Source organism: Bufo bufo, chromosome 7 (assembly GCF_905171765.1).
Source record: "Bufo bufo chromosome 7, aBufBuf1.1, whole genome shotgun sequence".
NCBI lineage: Eukaryota > Metazoa > Chordata > Amphibia > Anura > Bufonidae > Bufo > Bufo bufo.
Window position 1 is genome coordinate 30,106,830 of NC_053395.1, and position 19,221 is coordinate 30,126,050.

The 19,221-nt window shown below is 46.6% G+C and overlaps 1 protein-coding gene across 3 annotated transcripts in view; it reads left to right on the forward strand.

Moving 5' to 3' along the window:
* COG7 (component of oligomeric golgi complex 7) overlaps positions 1–19,221 on the forward strand; it is a 49,052-nt gene that overhangs the window by 24,079 nt on the left and 5,752 nt on the right. For all 3 annotated transcript variants that reach the window (XM_040439327.1, XM_040439326.1, XM_040439328.1), the window contains exons 9-13: positions 3,501–3,628; positions 6,078–6,232; positions 10,318–10,434; positions 15,132–15,197; positions 18,202–18,385. In XM_040439327.1, the coding sequence (XP_040295261.1) occupies positions 3,501–3,628; positions 6,078–6,232; positions 10,318–10,434; positions 15,132–15,197; positions 18,202–18,385 (650 nt within the window). The remainder of the gene's footprint in view (positions 1–3,500; positions 3,629–6,077; positions 6,233–10,317; positions 10,435–15,131; positions 15,198–18,201; positions 18,386–19,221) is intronic.

The following is a 19,221-nucleotide window of genomic DNA, read 5'->3' on the forward strand; positions in this document are numbered from 1 at the left end:
GGTGTTGGTGTCTGCTGCATGACGGATCCAGCACTATGTCAATGGTTTCCAGTTATAGTGTAGGTGTGAACATGCCCATACTTGTGAGGTCTTTGACTACTGTTAGGGCAAAGTGGAGGGTGCTGCAGGGGCATAGCTGGGAAAAATGGAGTGTGCTACAGGGGCATAGCTGGGAAATATGGAGGGTGCTGCAAGGGCAAAGTGGAGGGTGCTGCAGGGGCATAGCTGGGAAAAATGGAGGGTGCTACATGGGCATAGCTGGGGGAAGTGGAGAGTGCTTCAGGGGCATAGCTGGGAAAAATGGAGGGTGCTACAGGGGCATAGCTGGGAAATATGGAGGGTGCTGCAAGGGCAAAGTGGAGGGTGCTGCAGGGGCATAACTGGGGGAGTGGAGGGAGCTGCAAAGTCATAGCTGGGAGAAGTGGAGGGTGCTGTAGGGGCATAGCTGGGAGAAGTGGAGGGTGCTGTAGGGGCATAGCTGGAGAAGGTGGAGGGTGCTGCAGGGGCATAGCTGGAGAAGGTTGAGGGTGCTGCAGGGGCATAGCTGGGAAAATGGAGTGTGCTACAGGGGCATAGCTGGGAAATATGGAGGGTGCTGCAAGGGCAAAGTGGAGGGTGCTGCAGGGGCATAACTGGGGGAGTGGAGGGAGCTGCAAAGTCATAGCTGGGAGAAGTGGAGGGTGCTGTAGGGGCATAGCTGGAGAAGGTGGAGGGTGCTGCAGGGGCATAGCTGGGAAAATGGAGTGTGCTACAGGGGCATAGCTGGGAAATATGGAGGGTGCTGCAAGGGCAAAGTGGAGGGTGCTGCAGGGGCATAACTGGGGGAGTGGAGGGAGCTGCAAAGTCATAGCTGGGGGAAATGGAGGGTGCTGCAGGGGCATAGTCGAATGGTGCTTTCTGTTAAAGAAATGTATTAAATAAGAATATTTGGAATTAGGAAAACTTTGGGCTGTGCTGTACGCTCAGGAGGATCATGTTCCCTTCCTCCAGAAGTGCTGTCAGGCCTTGTTCAGAGGCTGTCATGCTCTGTTTCTCCTTAAAGCTCCTTGTTCTTGGCTCTCAGACATTAGCATCGTCAATAGCGTTGGCTGATATCCACAGGGAGCGTTGTACGAGTGCTGCAGCTCCGCTGGTTTACTCTGCAGCTGCTAAACTTTGCTGACTTGTGAATTCCTGTCCTGTATAGAAATCTAGAGGTAAAAATGCAGTTTGGTAGGTTTAAAGGGGTTGTACAGTTCATCATTTTTTTCCTACAAGCTGGGAGTGCTATTTTAGATGCTGCCATTTCTATCCCCCCCCCCTTCCCGGTCTGCATTTACTTCCGGACAGCAATCACGAGCCATGTGGACCCATGACCGCTGTGGAAGGCGCTGGTTTCAGTGGTGATAGGTCTGAGATCACTGATTAGCTGCAGCGATCACGTGTTTGGACGGCACGTCACTGCGGCCCGGAAGTAAACGTAGCCTGATGAGGACCGGAGTGGCACTGGGGGTATGTGCTATAATATTATTTTAAAGCCCTCCCAAACGTTCGGAGAGAAAATTGTATATAGCAGACTACCCCTTTAACAATCTGCCTGCCTGCCGCCAACACTGGAGGGAAGCCTACGTCACACTGTTTATACACTGAACTCAATAATAACGCAGTAAGCTCCAAAGCCCCCCCTAGTGATGGCTGCCGGCATCAAGGATTTTATTGTTTCATTTCAAGAGTTTATCAGAAAATTGTGCCTTTCGTTAAAAGGGGGTTTTATAGTAAGAGGCTAAAGACACAGCAGAAAGGATCTGGGTAAGTATTGAAGGGGTTTTCTGGGACTAAAATATTGATGGCCTGTCCTAAGGTACTACTGGCACCCCGCCGGACTGTTGATAGGGCAGTGGCACACTAACGAGCACTGTGTCCCCTCCGTTATTTCCTTGGCGCAGCACTGTACATTTGATAGTGGCTCTGCCTGGTATTGCAACTCATTCCCATTCACTTCAATGTGTGATAATTAGCGTTGAGGGAAGCGAGTTTCGAATGCTTCATCTGAAGTCGCTTCTTTCAAAACTTCTGAATAATACTGTATACGTAGATCCGTCTCCGTACAGTATTAGAATGTATGGGCTCCGATGAGCCGCAGTTATTTATTCACAAAGTCGGCTTCGGGTCCGACCAGTACCTCGGCACTGAAGCAGAGTTCAGTTTCAAGTTTTAAAGTTGTTTTCCACTTTGAAGATCAATTGCCAAAGTTATTCAACAAAGTCACGCGCGGCTTCGTGAATAACTAACTGCGGCTCATCGGAGCCCATACATTCTAATACTGTACGGAGACGGATCTCCGTACAGTATTATTGTGAAGTTTTGAATGAATCGACTTCATATAAAGTATCCGAAGCTCGCTTCGCTCAACACTAGTGATAATCTATGACCACGTTGGGTATGTGATGCCTCCTTTTCTAGCAGTATCAGTATCATTGTTGGGGGTCTTGCACACAGACGTATTTTTTTTTTGTCTGTGCCCATTCCGTTTTTTTTTTTTTTTGCGGCTTGTGTGCGGAACCGTTTCAATAGGTCTGCAAAAAAAATTACGGAAATGACTCCGTGTGCATTCCGTATCCGTATGTCCACATGGCCGTTCTGCAAAAGAAGCATAGAACATGTCCTATTCTTGCCCGTTTTGCGGACAAGGACAGGCCTTGTTACAATGGATCTGCAAAAAACGGATGTCACACGGATGGCATCAGTTTTTTTTGCAGATTTGTGTTTTGCGGACCGCAAAATACATACGGTCGTGTGCACGAGCCCTTAGAATGGTGTTCAGTGGCAGTCGCTTCCAAGAGAGGGGTGTCTATGATAACATGCTGTGTAGCCAGTGAAGCATTTTAGGTAGGTCCCTCAACCGAAAATCTAAATGGGGACAAACATTGAGACGCGATGGATGGAGCCCATTTAAGCATGTCATACTGCAAGCATGGATACCCAAAATATTTTATGCGGATACCCCTCTGGCCCGTCCCTTGCGTTTGCTTCACTGCCCCTGTTCTGCTGTCTCCTTGGCCCCTATGGGTTTGGTACAGGGACTCCTGTCTTGGAGAAATCTTGCATCGGTCTACCATGTAAAGTCTATAATGATGTTTATGCGTGAAGCCAGGTATATACAGCTGACCCCCTTCTGTGTGCCAGCTTCCTAACCAGTGGTGTCTGCAGTGGAATTGAATTTGGCATTGAAGGAGGATACAGACCAAAAATCTGTACTTTTCATAAGAATACTTGAAGTTCTAGAAGAAAATTCAACTGAAACCTTACCGTTCCCGATTAGGAATGCGGGCTGGACGCCCATTACTCCCTCTACGTAGGCGATTGTCAGGTCACCTGAGCCATTTGGTTGAATTATTTTGGTGAGGTTGCCCAATATCGGTTGCATCATGGCCGAAAGGGCAACAAACTCAACCTTTGCTGTTTTAACATGCCAGTATTTTAATCTTCTATTAACTAGTGTCCCTCCTTGTCTGTGACAGGGGAGCACAACATCGTGAAGGTGATGGAGCTCGTTGAGGCCGTGTATGGAGCGTACAAACCTTTCCAGCTGCAGTACGGGAACCTGGAGGAGTCACACCTTCTAATACAGCTGAGCGCCATACCACTGGTGAGATCCGGCAGATACAGGATATCCGCGCATCCATTAATCAACCATTAATCAACCTGGCGGCAATTATAGACTCGTTACCTTATATAAGACGCACTTATATAAGACGCCCATACATTCTAATACTGTACGGAGACGAATCTCCATACAGTATTATTCCGAAGTTTGGAACAAAGCGACTTCAGATGAAGCATCCCAAGCTCGCTTCGCTCAACCCTAACATTTACTATAGTGTCGCCGCCTGTTTTTCATGAATTAAGAGCCTGTGTCCGACCGTCAAATTTTTAAAGTCTCCTTTACCAACTGATTTTGCGCCTGTTGCACCTATTTTGAGTTTCAGAAGTATTCTAACTCTTTCGCCTATTTTCCGACGTATTTAAGTAGGTACGCCTTATTTTGCTCTTAGTTTAGTTGTAACAACAGTCTAATTTCTACTCTGCTCCAGGGCTGGCGTACTTTTCTGAGTGGTGAGTTGTGCCACATTTTGCCTACTTTGATGGAGGCATACGCCTAATTTCAGCTCGCTTGCTCCACAATTTCATGCGCGTTCTAATTAGATCGGTCTTAGTGAATATGAACCTGTCTTACAAAAAAACAAACCACTTGAGGTCAGACTTAAACCAAAAAAGAAAAAAAATGATATTGACTACTTTCACACCTGCGCTTTCCCTTTTACGCTATTGAGATCTGTCATAGGATCTCAATCGCAGAGGAAAACGCTTCCGTTTTGTCCCCATTCATTGTCAATGGAGACAAAACTGAACCAGAATGCATTCCGTTCCGTTTGGTTGCGTCCCCATCGCAAGCAGCGTTTTTCTGTCCACGATGGGGTGCGGAGCAAGACAGATCCGTCCTGACACACAATGTAAATTAATGTTGCCGGACCGTTCTCTGGGACACAAAAGAAAACGGATCCGCCCCCCCATTGACTTACAGTGGTATTAGTGCCGGAGCCGTCTTGGCTATTTTAGAGATAATACAACGGATGCAGATGGTTGTATTATCATGACGGAAGCGTTTTTGGTGATACATGAAGGTAGCCTTATGAAAGGATAATAAATGAGACAAAAATTAAAGACGGGCGTTGCCAATACACCAGTTTTTTGTTTTTTACTCAAAAAAAAATGCGAGCTTAGTAAATGTTCCCCTTTAACTTTAATTCTGAACAACCCCGTTAAGACAATCCTTTGAGTGACCAGAACTAGTGACCAATGGCTGCACATATCATTACACAGAATATGTCATCTACTGCATAATACTAAACACTTGAAGGGGTCTTTCTATAAAAAAAAAAACACCGGTTCCCTGTCCACAGGATAGTGGATAAGTTTCTTTTAATCAGAGCCCCCACTGATCATGAGAATGGGTGTCACATGCACTTGCCTGTCTCCAGCTGTACTGAATGGGGCAGCAGTGGACATGCATGACCTCCATTCCATTTAAACAGGAGAAAACGGGACTCCTGTTCTTGTGATTGGCAGGGGACCCCCACACTAATCAGATACTTATCTCCTATCCTGTATGTTGTTTATGGGAAAACCCCCTTTAAAGGGGTTGTGCCATGATTGATGTAAAAAAAAAAAAATGAAAATCAGACATCCTGTAGTACGTGACAACCTCTTTCTAACAAAGCTAGAACCAGCCCTGCACCTCACATGGATCCAGAGATCTCCACATTCATTGCTCTGCTAGATTATCTTCAGCCTGGCTGCTCAGGGGACGTGTCCTTTCTGCTGCAGCTCTCTCCCTGTAACTGCTGTAGCTTCTAACAGAACATATCGATTGTGGCAGCTGAAGATTTAAACGGAGCATGTGCGACCACCTCAGTAAGATGGACAAAAAAAATAAGAAAAACTGCAAACAGCAGGTGGCGCTATACAGATACAGCGGATTTCAGGGGACAGAAGTATTGGGAATTTTTCATTTTTAAGATGCCTGATTCTTTATTCCAGCCGCTGCCATTCCCCTCTCCCCACTGAAAACACATGCACACTCAGCCACTTCCAGCTTGCATGTGCAAAGCAAAAGTTAGGAGGATCAGCTGCTGACTGAATGAGCATTGGCCTACAATTACTTGGAGTTGGAGTACTTTGCGCCAAATTTATTAAAAGGTCCACGCGGCGCCTCTTGGTAAATTTGGAGCATTTGTATTTGTCCAACACTCTATAGCAGGGGTAGACGTGCTGCAAGATTCACGTACTTCCAGAATTTCTTTTTTGCAAGATTAATTATATTGAAGGCCACGCCACCCTTACTTGTCATTTTTTTCAAATTTGGCAAGCAACGAGAAATGTCACACATTTTTGCGCAAATTTACTGGCAGAGTTGACCTGCAAATCTGGTGTAAAGCGCTGAGTACGTGGAGCGAGCCTCAATCATCTGCATGCAGGAAGAGCTCCAGCGTTTGGGTCAGTTCTATCCAACGTAAAGCTTTTCTCTTGTCCTGCAGGAACACGGCGAGGCCCTAGACTGTGTCCAGGAGCTGTCGCACTCGGTGTCTCGGCTGTTCAGCCTGGCGTCGGGCGCAGTGGAGCGATGCATCAAACTGACGGATGGCCTGGGGGTGTGCGGCCTGCTGCAAGCACTGCAGTCTCTGTTCAAAAAGTGAGTATCGTCTCCAGGGCACGCCCACAGGAGCGGAATACGCCTGACCACATAAGCAGCAGTCCGTGGAGAGTCTGTCTGCGAGTTATCGCTGGGGACATAGGCCTTCATGGCAGGACTTCCTCCAGGGTTCCTGCAGTAGCATCGGAAGGTCTTCTAGTGAAGTGATATGTCACAGATCTGTCCAGAAATATCATAACCTATATATACCGTACAGGCCCCACCGTATGGACACTGCCCAGCGCCTGCACTCGTTTACAGCAGCTAATAAAATATGCATTGAGTCCTATAGGCCAGTAGTGCTGCGTATATGTCACCGCTGGAATGTAATATGGGATTGATGAATTATTCACTGGGTAAAGATGCGTTATTGAGTTATTAAAAATTCAGCTCTGAATTTTTCCTTTTCCTGTCACTTTTAGGTCTAGCATTCTGTGTGGATTATTATCTTGTGTACAGTGGTTGGCGCTTTGTTTTTCTGATAAAGATTCAAACATCCGGCTTACACGTAGCGGTAAAAGGGGTTCTCCCATGATTATATATAGTACAAGCTAGAACCAGCCCTGTACCTCACATGGATCCAGAGATCTCCCAAATCATTGCTCTGCTAGATTTATATCAGGCTGACAGCTAAGGGGCGTGTCCTATCTGCTTCAGCTGTCTCGGTATCACAGCCCAGGGGGCATGCTCTTTTTGCTGCAGCTCTTCCTACCACAGTTCGGGGTGGGGGGGTTGTCCTTTCTGCTGCAGATATCGCTCTATCACAGCTTAAGGGTCCATTCATGGGTCCGCATCCAATTTTGCGGAACAGGTGCGGACCCATTCATTTTAATTTTCAATGGGGCCGGAATGTGCTGTCCGTATCCGCACTTCTGGAACCGCACTTCCGTTCCGCAAAGAAATAGAACATGTCCTATTCTTGTCCGCAAAAGGCATTTTCTATGAGAGTGCCGGCGATTAGCAGTCCGCACAATGCGGAACGCACATTGCTGGTGTCCGTTTTTTGCGGATCCACAATTCGCGGATCCGCAAAACACATACGGACGTGTAAATGGAACCTAAGGGATGTGTCCTGTGTCCTGCTGCAGCTTTCTCCATATCACAGCTCAAGTTGTGTGTCCTTTCTGGTGCAGCTCTCTCCCTATACTAGCTCGGGGGGGGGGGGGGGGGGGGTGCCTTTTCTACTACAGCTCTGCATACCACAGCTCAGGGGGTCTCCTTTCTGCTGCAGATCTCTCTCTCTCTCTATCACAGCTTAAGGGATGTGTCCTTTCTGCTGCAGCCTTTTCCCTATCACAGCTCAAGTTGCGTTTCCTTTCTGTTGCAGATCTCTCTCTCTATCACAGCTCAGGGGGGGTGTCACTTCTGCTGCAGCGCTCTCCCTATACTAGCTCAGGGGGTGTGTCCTTTCTACTACACCTCTTCCTACTACAGCTGTCCCTACCATAGCTCAGGGGGATGTGGTTTCTGCTGCAGCTCTCTCCCTATACTAGCGTGAGGGGGGGTGTCCTTTCTACTACAGCTCTGGCTGCCACAGCTCAGGGGGTCTCCTTTCTGCTGCAGAACTCTCTCTCTATCACAGCTTAATGGATGTGTCCTTTCTGCTGCAGCCTTTTCCCTATCACAGTTCAAGTTGCGTTTCCTTTCTGATGCAGCTCTCTCCGTATCACAGCTCAGGGGGGGTGTCACTTCTGCTGCAGCGCTCTCCCTATACTAGCTCAGGGGGTGTGTCCTTTCTACTACACCTCTTCCTACTACAGCTGTCCCTACCACGTTTCAGGGGGATGTCCTTTCTGCTGCAGCTCTCTCCCTATCACAGCTCAAAGGTTGTGTCCCTTGTGCTGCAGCTCTCTCCTTGTAGCTATTACAGATTTTTACAGTAGATACAGCTGGTGACAAAGGATGGAACTGAACATGAGTGTCCACCTGAAGTGGCTGAGAAATAAGGAAAAGAACAAACAGCAGGTGGCGCTATACAGGGAGCCAATGAGTTGTTTAATAAAAACTATGGCAAATATTTTATTACATGCTATTAAGAAATGATTCAGTCCAGGTGCTTAATGAATCAGTTTGAGCTTCTTGTGTCTTCCACTAGGGGAGCTCAGGAGCTTACTGGTTATACCCTACAATGAAGTCAATAGTAACTCAGTATACAGTCAGCCTATGAGCTCCCTCTAGTGGTGACTGCAGGCAGTTATGTCTATATCAGATAAACCAGGCATGCTCCAGCTGTTGCAAAACTACAACTCCCAGCATGCCCAAACAGCCTTCAGCAGGGCATTGTGGGAGTTGTAGTTTTACAACAGCTGGAGGCCGCAGGTTGAGCGTGCCTGAAATAAACGGAGCTTCAACCACTCTAAATGTAAATTAAGATATTAATCAGCACAGAATGGTGGAGCTGGAAATAACAATGAAAGAGACAAACCCAAATCTGTCGCTACGTTTTACCCCCTTACATTGCTGCAATGGCTGGTAGTTGAAATTATTATTTTTTTTATCTCTGTAACTACTAGCATTCCTAAGGCTACATTCACACCAAAGCTATAAAAGGCCACTATAAATGGACAGGCTGTCAGGTTTTTTTATGGCCATTTTGCATCTGTTTTTAAAAACAGAAGAATTTAATTGGTTTTATAAATTTTTTTAATATCCCAACTCCTGTAGTGCCCTCACAATATACATAATGTCCTCCATAGTGCACCCTGGACATCCCGTGCCCCCAAGAGTGAATAATAGCCCCTAAAGTGCCCCCCTAGTATAAAAAACGCCCCCTATGATTTTTAATCCCTCCATTAGTGCCCACCATTTTTGCTTCTGTTTAAAAAATAGACATATATATTTTCATCCACTTGCGCGCGCTGGGACAGTCGTTCCTCACCTGATGCAGAAGGACCTGCGCTCCCAACATGATGACCTCACCATGCGCTCCCAGCAGTCACACGGGGGGGAAGCGCAGGTCCTTCTGCATCAGGTGAGGAACGTCTCTCTGTGCATGTAAGTGGATAAAGTGAGGTTTTTTTATTATTTTTTTTTTAACCCCTAAAACACCATATTTCACTAGTGTACATTTTTTAACCACCGTTGGACAGGTGCACTCCCGTCTGAACGGCCGTTAAAAACGGCCCCTTCGATTTCAATAGGGTCCATCCGTGAAAACCTTCAAAAATAGGCCATGTCCTATTTTTTGACGGCCGCTATTGACTTCAAGTGGATCTGAAAACGGCCATGTGAATGTAGCCTAAAAATCAGCCACCAAAGCATCTGGGCACTGAAGAACATAGGTCTCCTCTTCTCCTAGGGACCCCTGACTGCCGGAGAATGCCAGCGAGTACCGTGATAAATATGATGTATTCACCTATCCAGCCAATTGTGACAGGTTCCCTTTTAAAGAGGTTCTCCGCCTTTTTCTTACTCCTGATCTGTCATCAGCATCTGACCGACGGGGGTCCGACACCCAGGAACCCCTGGCGGATCAGTAGTGCAACAGCCGTCTCTCAGCGTCCCGCAGGACAGTGACGTCACGACTAAAGGCCACATGGCCTGGACGCAGCTCAGCCCCATTGAAGTGAATGACGGGGCTTCCGAGTGTCCGACCCCCGTCGATCAAATGCTGATGACCTATCCAGAGGAAATATCATCTGTAAGAAAAAGGTGGAGAACCCCTTTAAGAAACATTTCAGTTAAAGTGCGGGAGAAGGTAAGACATATTCTACTGCAACCCGTGAGATGTGTGAGACCTTCAGTTGCTCGTTGCCTTATGTGACTTGCGACAACAGCATCCAGTCAATTAATGTCACTGCTGTTGTATCAGCACCGCATCCCAGACATGGTAGTAATTGGCAGCGTTGCAGAACGGGCAGGGAGCCAGTATCGTTCAGCTCCGACTGATTTATCGGGGGAAAGTTTGTGGATATCATTAGCATTTACTGGCATGGCTGTTGTCAAACAAAGGCAAAGCCCAGTTTTGCTTACTTACCGCTCACTGCCTGGCAGCGTCAGAAGGTCTTCACCTACAGGTGCGGAAAAAAACTGTCACGACTTCACTCCGCTCCAACGCCTTTTGCTTGTTGCGCTTTATTTCCCAGATATGTGTCCGATTTCACAAACACGCTGCAGTCAATAAGGAAGAAATACAAACTGGACAACGTCCCTGCGGATGCCTTCTTCTTGGAGGATTGGACGGCCTTCCAGCATTCAGTCAGGTAGAGGTCCCGCCGTCTCTGTACGTACATAGATCAGAAGAGTAATTCTGAATATTCCTTAAAAAAAATCAGTCAATCCTAGAACATCCCTTTAAAAGGGTATGCCAAGACTTTAATACCGATGACCTATCCTCAGGATAGGTCATCAGCATATGATCGGTGGAAGTCGTTTGGGTCCGCATCCGAGCCGCCGTTTTGGCGGATCGGATGCGGACCCATTCACTTAAGTGGGGCCGCAAAAGATTCAGACAGCAGTCCGTGTGCTGTCCGCATCCGTTGCTCCGTTCTGTGGCCCCGCAAAAAAAATAGAACATGTCCTATACTTGTCCGTTTTGCGGACAAGAATAGGCATTTCTACAATGGGCCGCCCGTTCCGTTCCGCAAATTGCAGAAGGCACACGGGCGGCTCCCGTTTTTTGCGGATTCCGCAAAAATGGAACGGTCGTGTGCATGAGGCCTTAAAGTCTCGGAAAACCCATTTAAAGGCCATCATGTACATCTTTGCAACCATTTTTTGTCCCAATGCATCTAAAATGAAAAATGAAGCAACTTTGCAATAGGTCGTCATTAAAATTTTCCCTGTCGTTTTGTTTCTACAGCTCTTATGCCGGCGCCATGTGTCTCCATGGTAACAGACAGCGAGCAGATTCTGTGTTCTAAAATCCTGTAGTGTTGCAGTCTCATTACCCTTTTATTCTGTCCCTTAGGGCTCAGGCACACGAACGTATTTTCTTTCTGTGTCCGTTCTGTTTTTTGTTTTTTTTTGGCGGACCATATGCGGAACCATTCATTTCAATGAGTCCGCAAAAAAAAAAAAAGTTATCCCATTTCCGTATGTCCGTATTTCCGCTCCGCAAAAAAATAGAGCATGTCCTATTATTGTCCGCATTACGGAAAAGGATAGGACTGTTCTATTAGGAGCCATCTGTTACTTTCCTTGCACACGGACGTCATCCGTATTTTTTGCGGACCACAAAATACATACAGTCGTGTGCATGAGCCCTTACTTTGAGCTAGCGTACATTTTGCAGGTTAGCCAGAAGAAGAGGACAGACAGAAGGAAGTAATGACTGCAGGGTCAGACTGCACAGTTTGTTTGTAGTCTGTTACCATAGAGACTCATAGGTCAGTATAGGAGGAAAGACTATAGGACTTTTTAAAAAAATTTAAACCTATTGCAAAGTTGCTTCATATTTTCCATTTATATGCATCAAGATAATTAATGGAATTGTTTGCAAGGTCTACATAACCTTTAATTATAGAAGGGCGGGCGGGAAAGAAGAACGGGTAGGATTAGGTGGTGGGAGCGTGATCGGCATACTGCTAAAGAGAGGAACACCTTGGAACCTTTCGCTGTTGTCTACTTTGGGATTTTTCTCCTTAAGTTATGTAATCTCGGTAAATGTTCCCGTCTCCTGCAGCGTGATGTAAGACAAGCTTGTGCAAACAGTGCCCTGGATCAGTAAAACCGTGTCTCGCACCACCTTCTTTTGTCCACAATGCCGATGGAACAGAATGTATGTGTACTGTCCCATAAAATCTGCAGAGTCAGTGTCTTTGACCGCAACTGGAGCTGGTGACTAATGAGATAAAAGCGTTTATTTTCCAACGTATAACATGACATAGAAGTGTCTTCATCCAGTATGGGATCCGATAGCTGAAATCACCACCATCGCTGGAGATATCAATGCTGGGAGTGCATTGCGCATGCTTACTACAGTACCATTAAAGTCAAGGGAAACATTGTTCATTTTAGTTGGAAATGTACAGTCGTGGCCAAAAGTTTTGAGACACAGATTTTGGTTTTCACAAAGTTTACTGCTTCAGTGGTTTTGGTTCTTTTTTGTACTTTGTACTTTGGTTCTTTTTTGTACTTAAAGGGAACACCAGTTTTATGGTGTCCTAACTAAGGGCAACATAAATAAGTGACTGATTCTCTTAGCACAATGCTGGGTCACTTTCTTTAATTGACCCAGTCAATCTGCCAACATCTTGTATTGAAAAGCTCCAGCTGATAATGATGAGTCATGAATATTCATGAGCTCCTGACTCTCCCCGCCCACCTGCTGCTGAATGACAGTTTGTTTCCATATGAACCAGCAGCAGGTGGGCAGGGGAGTGGCTATAGCTCTGAATTAAATATACGCTGGACTCAAGGACATCACGCTGGACTCAAATCAGCTCATTAGCATGCGGCATGCGGCATCTTTGTGTGTATATCATGAGATAACCATCTGTGACCCAGAAAGTGAATACATCTAAGGCACTTTTTAGTAGTTAATGATTGTATATAATTAGTTAGATTATAATCAAATATCCACATGACAGGTTCTCTTTAAGTACTTTACTTTAACTTAACAAGTACACCAGGTTTATGCCAAGGCTCAATATTTCCAGAGTGGACCTTCCTATATCAAGACTTTTGCAGTTTGCTCTGGCATGCTGGATATCCGCTTCTAGGCCAAGTCCTGACTGACGACATCCCATTGTTGCCTAATCCGTGCTTGGAGTTTAGCACAATTTCGGTGCTTTTGTTTGTCCACCCGCTTTTCAAGGATTGACCACAGGTTCTCTATGGGATTAAAACCTGGGGAGTTTCCTGGCCATAGACCCAAAATGTCAATGTTTTGTTCACCGAGCCAGTTAGTTCTCACTTTTGCCTTGGGACCTGGTCTCCATCATACTGGAAAAAGCATTGCTCATCACCAGATTGCTCCTGGATGGTTGGGAGAAGTTGCTCTTGGGGGGGATGTTTTGATCCCATTCTTTATTCATGGCAGTGTGCATAGGCAAAATTGTGAGTGAGCCCACTCCCCTGGATGAGAAGAGACCCCAAACATGAATGTTCATGTTAAGGCAAAAGTGAGAACTAAATGGCTCGGTGAACAAAACATTGAAATTTTGGCTCCAGTGCCAGGATACTCCCCAGATCTCAATCCCATAGAGAACCTGTGGCCAATCCTCAAAAGGCAGTTGGACAAGCAAAAACACAGAAATTGTGATAAACTCCAAGCGCTGATTGGGCAAGAATGGGTAGCCGTCAGTCAGGATTTGGTCCAGAAGCCGATATCCAGTAGGCTAGGGAGAATCGCAGAAGTCTGGAAAAAGAAGGGTAAGCATTGGAAATATTGAGTCTTTGCATAAGGGTCCATTCAGACGTCCGTAGTGCATTGCGGATCCGCAATACACCCGACCGGCACCCCCCATAGAACTGCCTAGGACAGAATAGGACATGTTCTATTTTTTTCCGGGGGCGCGCTCCGGAAATGCGGATGCGGAGAGCACATAGTGTGCTCTCCGCATCTATTCCGTCCCCATAGAGAATGAATGGGTCCGCACCCGTTCCGCAATTTGCGGAACGGATGCAGACCTATTATACGGACGTGTGAATGGAGCCTAAGCTTTATGGATTTGTCAATAAAACTTAAAGGAGCTATTTGGGAATTTATATTGATAACCTATCCTCTGGATAGGTTATCACTATCAGATCAGATCTCCGACACCTAAAACCCCGGTCGACCAGCTGTTAGAAGAGGCTGGCGCTCTATGAGTGCCGCGGCTTCTTCCTAGGCCCTGTGATGTCACCGTACATCGGTCACATGGCCTAGTGGCAGCTCAGGCCCACTTAAAGAGGACCTTTCACCTATTCTTACCCTATGAACTAAGTATACAGCCATGTGGAGCGGCGCCCCGGGATCTCACTGCACTTACTATTATCCCCGGGCGCCGCTCCGTTCTGCCGCTATGCCCTCCGGTATCTCCGTTCCCTAAGTTATAGTAGGCGGAGATACCAGTCCCTAAGTTATGGTAGGCGGAGTCTGCCCTAGCGCTGGCCAATCGCAGCGCAGAGCTCACAGCCTGTGAGGTTATTTTCTCCCAGGCTGTGAGCTCTGCAATGCGATTGGCCAGCGCTAGGGCAGACTCCGCCTACCATAACTTAGGGAACGGAGATACCGGAGGGCATAGCAGGAGAACGGAGCGGCGCCTGGGGATAATAGTAAGTGCAGTGAGATCCCCGGGCGCCGCTCCACATGTCTGTATAGTTAGTTCATAGAGTAAGAATAGGTGAAAGGTCCTCTTTAAGTTAATGGGGCTGAGCTACAATACCGAGCACAATGTACTGTGCTGTGCTCGGAAGGCTGCCGGGAGCCGGCTGCACTCACCAGAGCTCAGGTGGATGTACTGGGACTCAGACCCCCTCCGATGTGATAATGATGACCTATTCTGAGGATAGGTCATCATCATCTTTACCTGGATCAGCCCTTTTAAAAAACACATGAAATGCTTATAGTTGCACTTCAGTATACCATAGAAACGTCCGACAAATAGATCCAAAAACACTGAAACAGCAAACCCAAATTTGTGTCAAGTCTCAAAACTTTTGGCCACGACTGTACAGACATTTGAATTAAAACCCAAAGTGGCATGACGCTCATAAGGCTGATAGCCTGTCTCCATTCTATCCATGATTGGGTTCTCTGATTATATGAATGGTGCTCTCATTGACTTTAACAGATCTGTAGTGTGCCAGAATATACCCGCCCCCGCCATTACGATGGTAATACAGTGGGAATAACCGCCGTAGTGATTGTTAGGGTCCCAGCTCACACCCCAGCTGATGAAAACATCTGCGACAAGTCAGGGCTCCTCTTGTCCACCTCCCTTCCGTTCTTATTTCGCTGTCTTTCATCCTTTAGGATCATCGCTACGTGTGGAGAATTGTTACGGCAGTGTGGCGACTTTGAGCAGCAGCTGGCAAGCCGGTAAGAAGAGTCATCAACTTTTTTCAATTTATGCGACGGCCCATACGCCATGTCTGTATTACGGCCAGCAAAATAGGGGATACCTTCCATGTACATTCCGTGTCTTTCCGTACCATTCCCATCAATAGAAAGGGCTGTTTCTCGTCCACAGCACGGACAACAATAGAGCATGGTATTTGCGGGACGTAAAGACGGATCCGCCAAAAACACCCATGTGTTCATGACCTCCTAGAAATGAATAGGTCAGTGCGATACCTGCAAGAAATGCGGATAGCACACGGATGAAAAATACGGTTGTGCGTACGAAGCCTAACTTCTACTAAAGTTTTATTAAAGGGGTTATCCGAGACTAACAAATGCCCCCCATATGCCCGGGCCCCTCACACTTAATCTACTTACCTGGCTCCCCGCACCGCTGTTGCTGCTGAAAACATCCGGAGGGGGGGGGGGAGCAGTCAATGGCAGGTGGTGATGGGGACGAGCTTCCTTAGGGTCACCCACGATGCTATGGAGGCTCGTTACTGCCTGCCATTGGCTGCTCATCCCTGACACCGCACGGGGAGAAGCAGCTGCAGCAACGGTGCGGGTACCAGGAGTGGCACAGGGAGCCAGGTAAGTAGATTCAGTGTGAGGGGCCCGGGCATAATGGGGACATTTGTTAGTCTCAGATAACCCCTTTAATGTTATTTATGTATAAAATCACAAATATGCCCTGAAAACAAATGTTCAAGCAATTAGCAATAATTAAGATCGCGTGGCCTAGTCCCCTTGTGGGGCTAAAAATTATGTAAAGGAAAAAAAAAGGGAATACAGTTTTTAAAAACTACATAAAAAAAACAAAAACAAAGCAGTGGTGGACTTGCTGTTTTTTTTTACCATGCTCCCAGAACAAAACTATAAAAGTTAATCTCCCCCCCCCCCCCCCCCCCCCCCAGAAAAAGTTAGTAAAATTGAATCAATAAATACTATGTACCCCCAAAAAGGTGGCATTGAAAAATTCAACTTGTCCCTCATCAACATGGAAAAACAAAAATGTTTTGCAGCAGTGAAAAAATAGGGTTGGGGGGGGAATCACGTCTTGAGAGCTACATCACATCCGTAAAGGGATGGTGCCAAGTTTATAGGTTCCACAGGATTGGGGATAACTAACTGATTGATTGGTGGGGGTGTCCATCCGCTGGGGCCCCCACCAATACCAAGAATGTGGGCCCCGTTCCCCAATCGGATAGAGCGGCAGGTCGAGCATATGCCCTATTGCTCCATTCATTCTCTATGGCACTGTCAGAAATTGCAGAGCGTTCCGTAGAAAATGAATGAATTGGCAGGACGAACGCCGGACCTGTCGTTCCATCGGATCAGGGGAACGGGGGCCCCGTTCTTAAGATTGATGGGGTTCCCAGTGGTCGGACCCCTACCGATCAGTTAGTTATCCCAAATCCTGAAGATAGGAGATAACTTGCAAATCCTCCCTTTAAGGGATTAATGTTGCAGCACAAGCCCTCTGTAACTTTCAGTACTCCCCTTTGGCACGGCACAGAGGTATCTGGACAATCCAGGCCAAGCTCTTTTCATATCGCTGACCGTGTGCTGAGGATGTTAGGTCAGATTTCCAAAATCTCTGAGCAGTGCCAAAGGGGCTTGATCTCTGTAGAGACCAGTCATTCTGAAAATTAGTGGTGGTCCGAGATCTGAGACTTTACCAACTTCAACTTTTCTGTGACCTAGCGGCAGGTCCTCTTGAGTGAATTTCACTTGGAAAGTCTTCCCTTTGTTAGCCGAGCAGTTAATTAAAGGGTTAAAAGCCGGGGAGACGCGGTTGCTTTCGTTAAAGGGTTAAGAGCGGCGACACGTGGTCGAGTATTTCCAGTCAGATCAGTGTCGAATGTCAACACTTCCCCCGATGTTTAGGAATAGACGTGGTGTGCCTGTGGTATTGTGCCAGTGTTGTGTGTACCCGCTCTGTTTGTTTCCTGCCCGTCATCAATCAGACGCCATTGTCAGGCTTAATCCGCCACTTTGGAAAGATGCATTTTGCTATTTTTGAACCTTCCTAGCCTTAAGCCACAGATTTCTTTATGTCTTATGTCCTACTTAAACATGACAGGCGTGTGTAGCAGCGCCGTATTACTTCTAGTAGCATAGATCATTGCTATCATGAAAATTATACAGCGCCACTCTCGTACATAGGCTGTGTCTGGTATTGCAGCTCAGTCCCATCCACTTGAATAGCGATCGGCTACAATTGCAGACACAGCCCATAGACAAGAGCAGAGCTGATTATATATATTTTTTTAAATCCGACCGCTCTTGCCACAGATTGTCTGATATTCTGGATATTATCAGATTCCAGATTAAGCCATTTCACTGGTTTTCATTCTTCTTTTTGAAGGATATTAAAGGGGACTTCCGAAATCCATCAGATCCTTGATTATATAAAACACCTGCAGGAGAAAGTTTGTAATATATTTTCCGCCCGGAAGTTGCAAGGATTGGCTTCCCAGGAACCCGGTCATGTAACATGTACATTTCCAGGAGGAGTCATAGAGGAAAGGTCTAAGAAAAAGATGCTATAGACCAGGGATGGCCAACCTGAGGCTCTCCAGCTGTTGCAAAACTACAACTCCCAGCATGCCCACACTGCCTACAGCTAGCAGCCTACAGCAGGGCATGGTGGGAGTTGTAGTTTTACAACAGCTGGAGAGCCGCAGGTTGGCCATGCCTGCTATAGACAAAGGTATCTACTAGAACAGACACCCAGAATATCAGACATACAGTAAAAATGGCAAACATTAAAGGGGTTTCCACATGAACAGTACTTCACAGGATAGGGGGTAAGTGTCTGGTCACAGGGGGCCCCCAGTGATCATAAAAATGGAGGTCCCAGAGTGCCCCATAAGATGGGAGCAATGCTGCGCATGCGCTACCACCACTCCATTCACTTTTATAGGACCGCTGTATCATAGAAGTGAATTGAAAAGTGGTCAAGCAACTTCTCCTCTTCCAGGATCCTGTCCACAGCCGGTAAGCATTTATCCGAGTCCTACAGCCCCCGCAGCCTCACCGGCATACAGGAAGGAACCGCCACCGAGCGCAAGAATTGCAAAAACCCCTGGCAGGAATACAACTACCTCCAGAAGGGCGACCCGGCCGAGTATGCCGGTCTGATGGAGACATTGTATATGTTGAAGGTGAGAACACAACTTTTGTCTATTGCTTTTTCCGCACCACTGGAATGAAAGCTGATCGTGGCGGAGGACAATGCCTCCATCAGGAGCAATCAGTCAGCTTTCTTATGTAATAATAGTCCTGTCCCATGCTCAGCTCCTCCAGTGTTTGCTCTTCTCTCATCCATCACCAAGTATATTTCACTCTCTCTGGATTCCGTATATCTCTACATTTCTTTTCTCCCGGCTTTCACTCATATCTGTTTCTCGTTAAAGGAGCACCTAAATGCTATAAGATGCAGCAAATAGTTTTTGTCTCATTACATTTTTTTCCCTTTGACATAGCTATGAATTGCAATGCATGTGCATGTAAAATGCAAAAGCATGTCTTACCAGGGCTTCTGATAGGGGGCATTCACACTGCATTTGCTGGTATACACCGGGAAGATTTCAAGACGTATGCCCCAATGTATATCCTTGTATACGCATACAGTGAGATACCGGGGGGCACTTAAAGGGCATCTGTCAGCAGATTTGTACCTACAGTCAGGTCCATAAATATTGGGACATCGACACAATTGGAACATTTTTGGCTCTATACACCACCACAATGGATCTGAAATGAAACAAACAAGATGTGTTTTACCTGCAGACTGTCAGCTGTAATTTGAGGCATTTACATCCAAATCAGGTGAACGGTGTAGGAATTACAACAGTTTGCATATGTGCCTCCCACTTGTTAAGGGACCAAAAGTAATGGGACAATTGGCTTCTCAGCTGTTCCATGGCCAGGTGTGTGTTATTCCCTCATTATCCCAATTACAATGAGCAGATAAAAGGTCGAGTTCATTTCCAGTCTG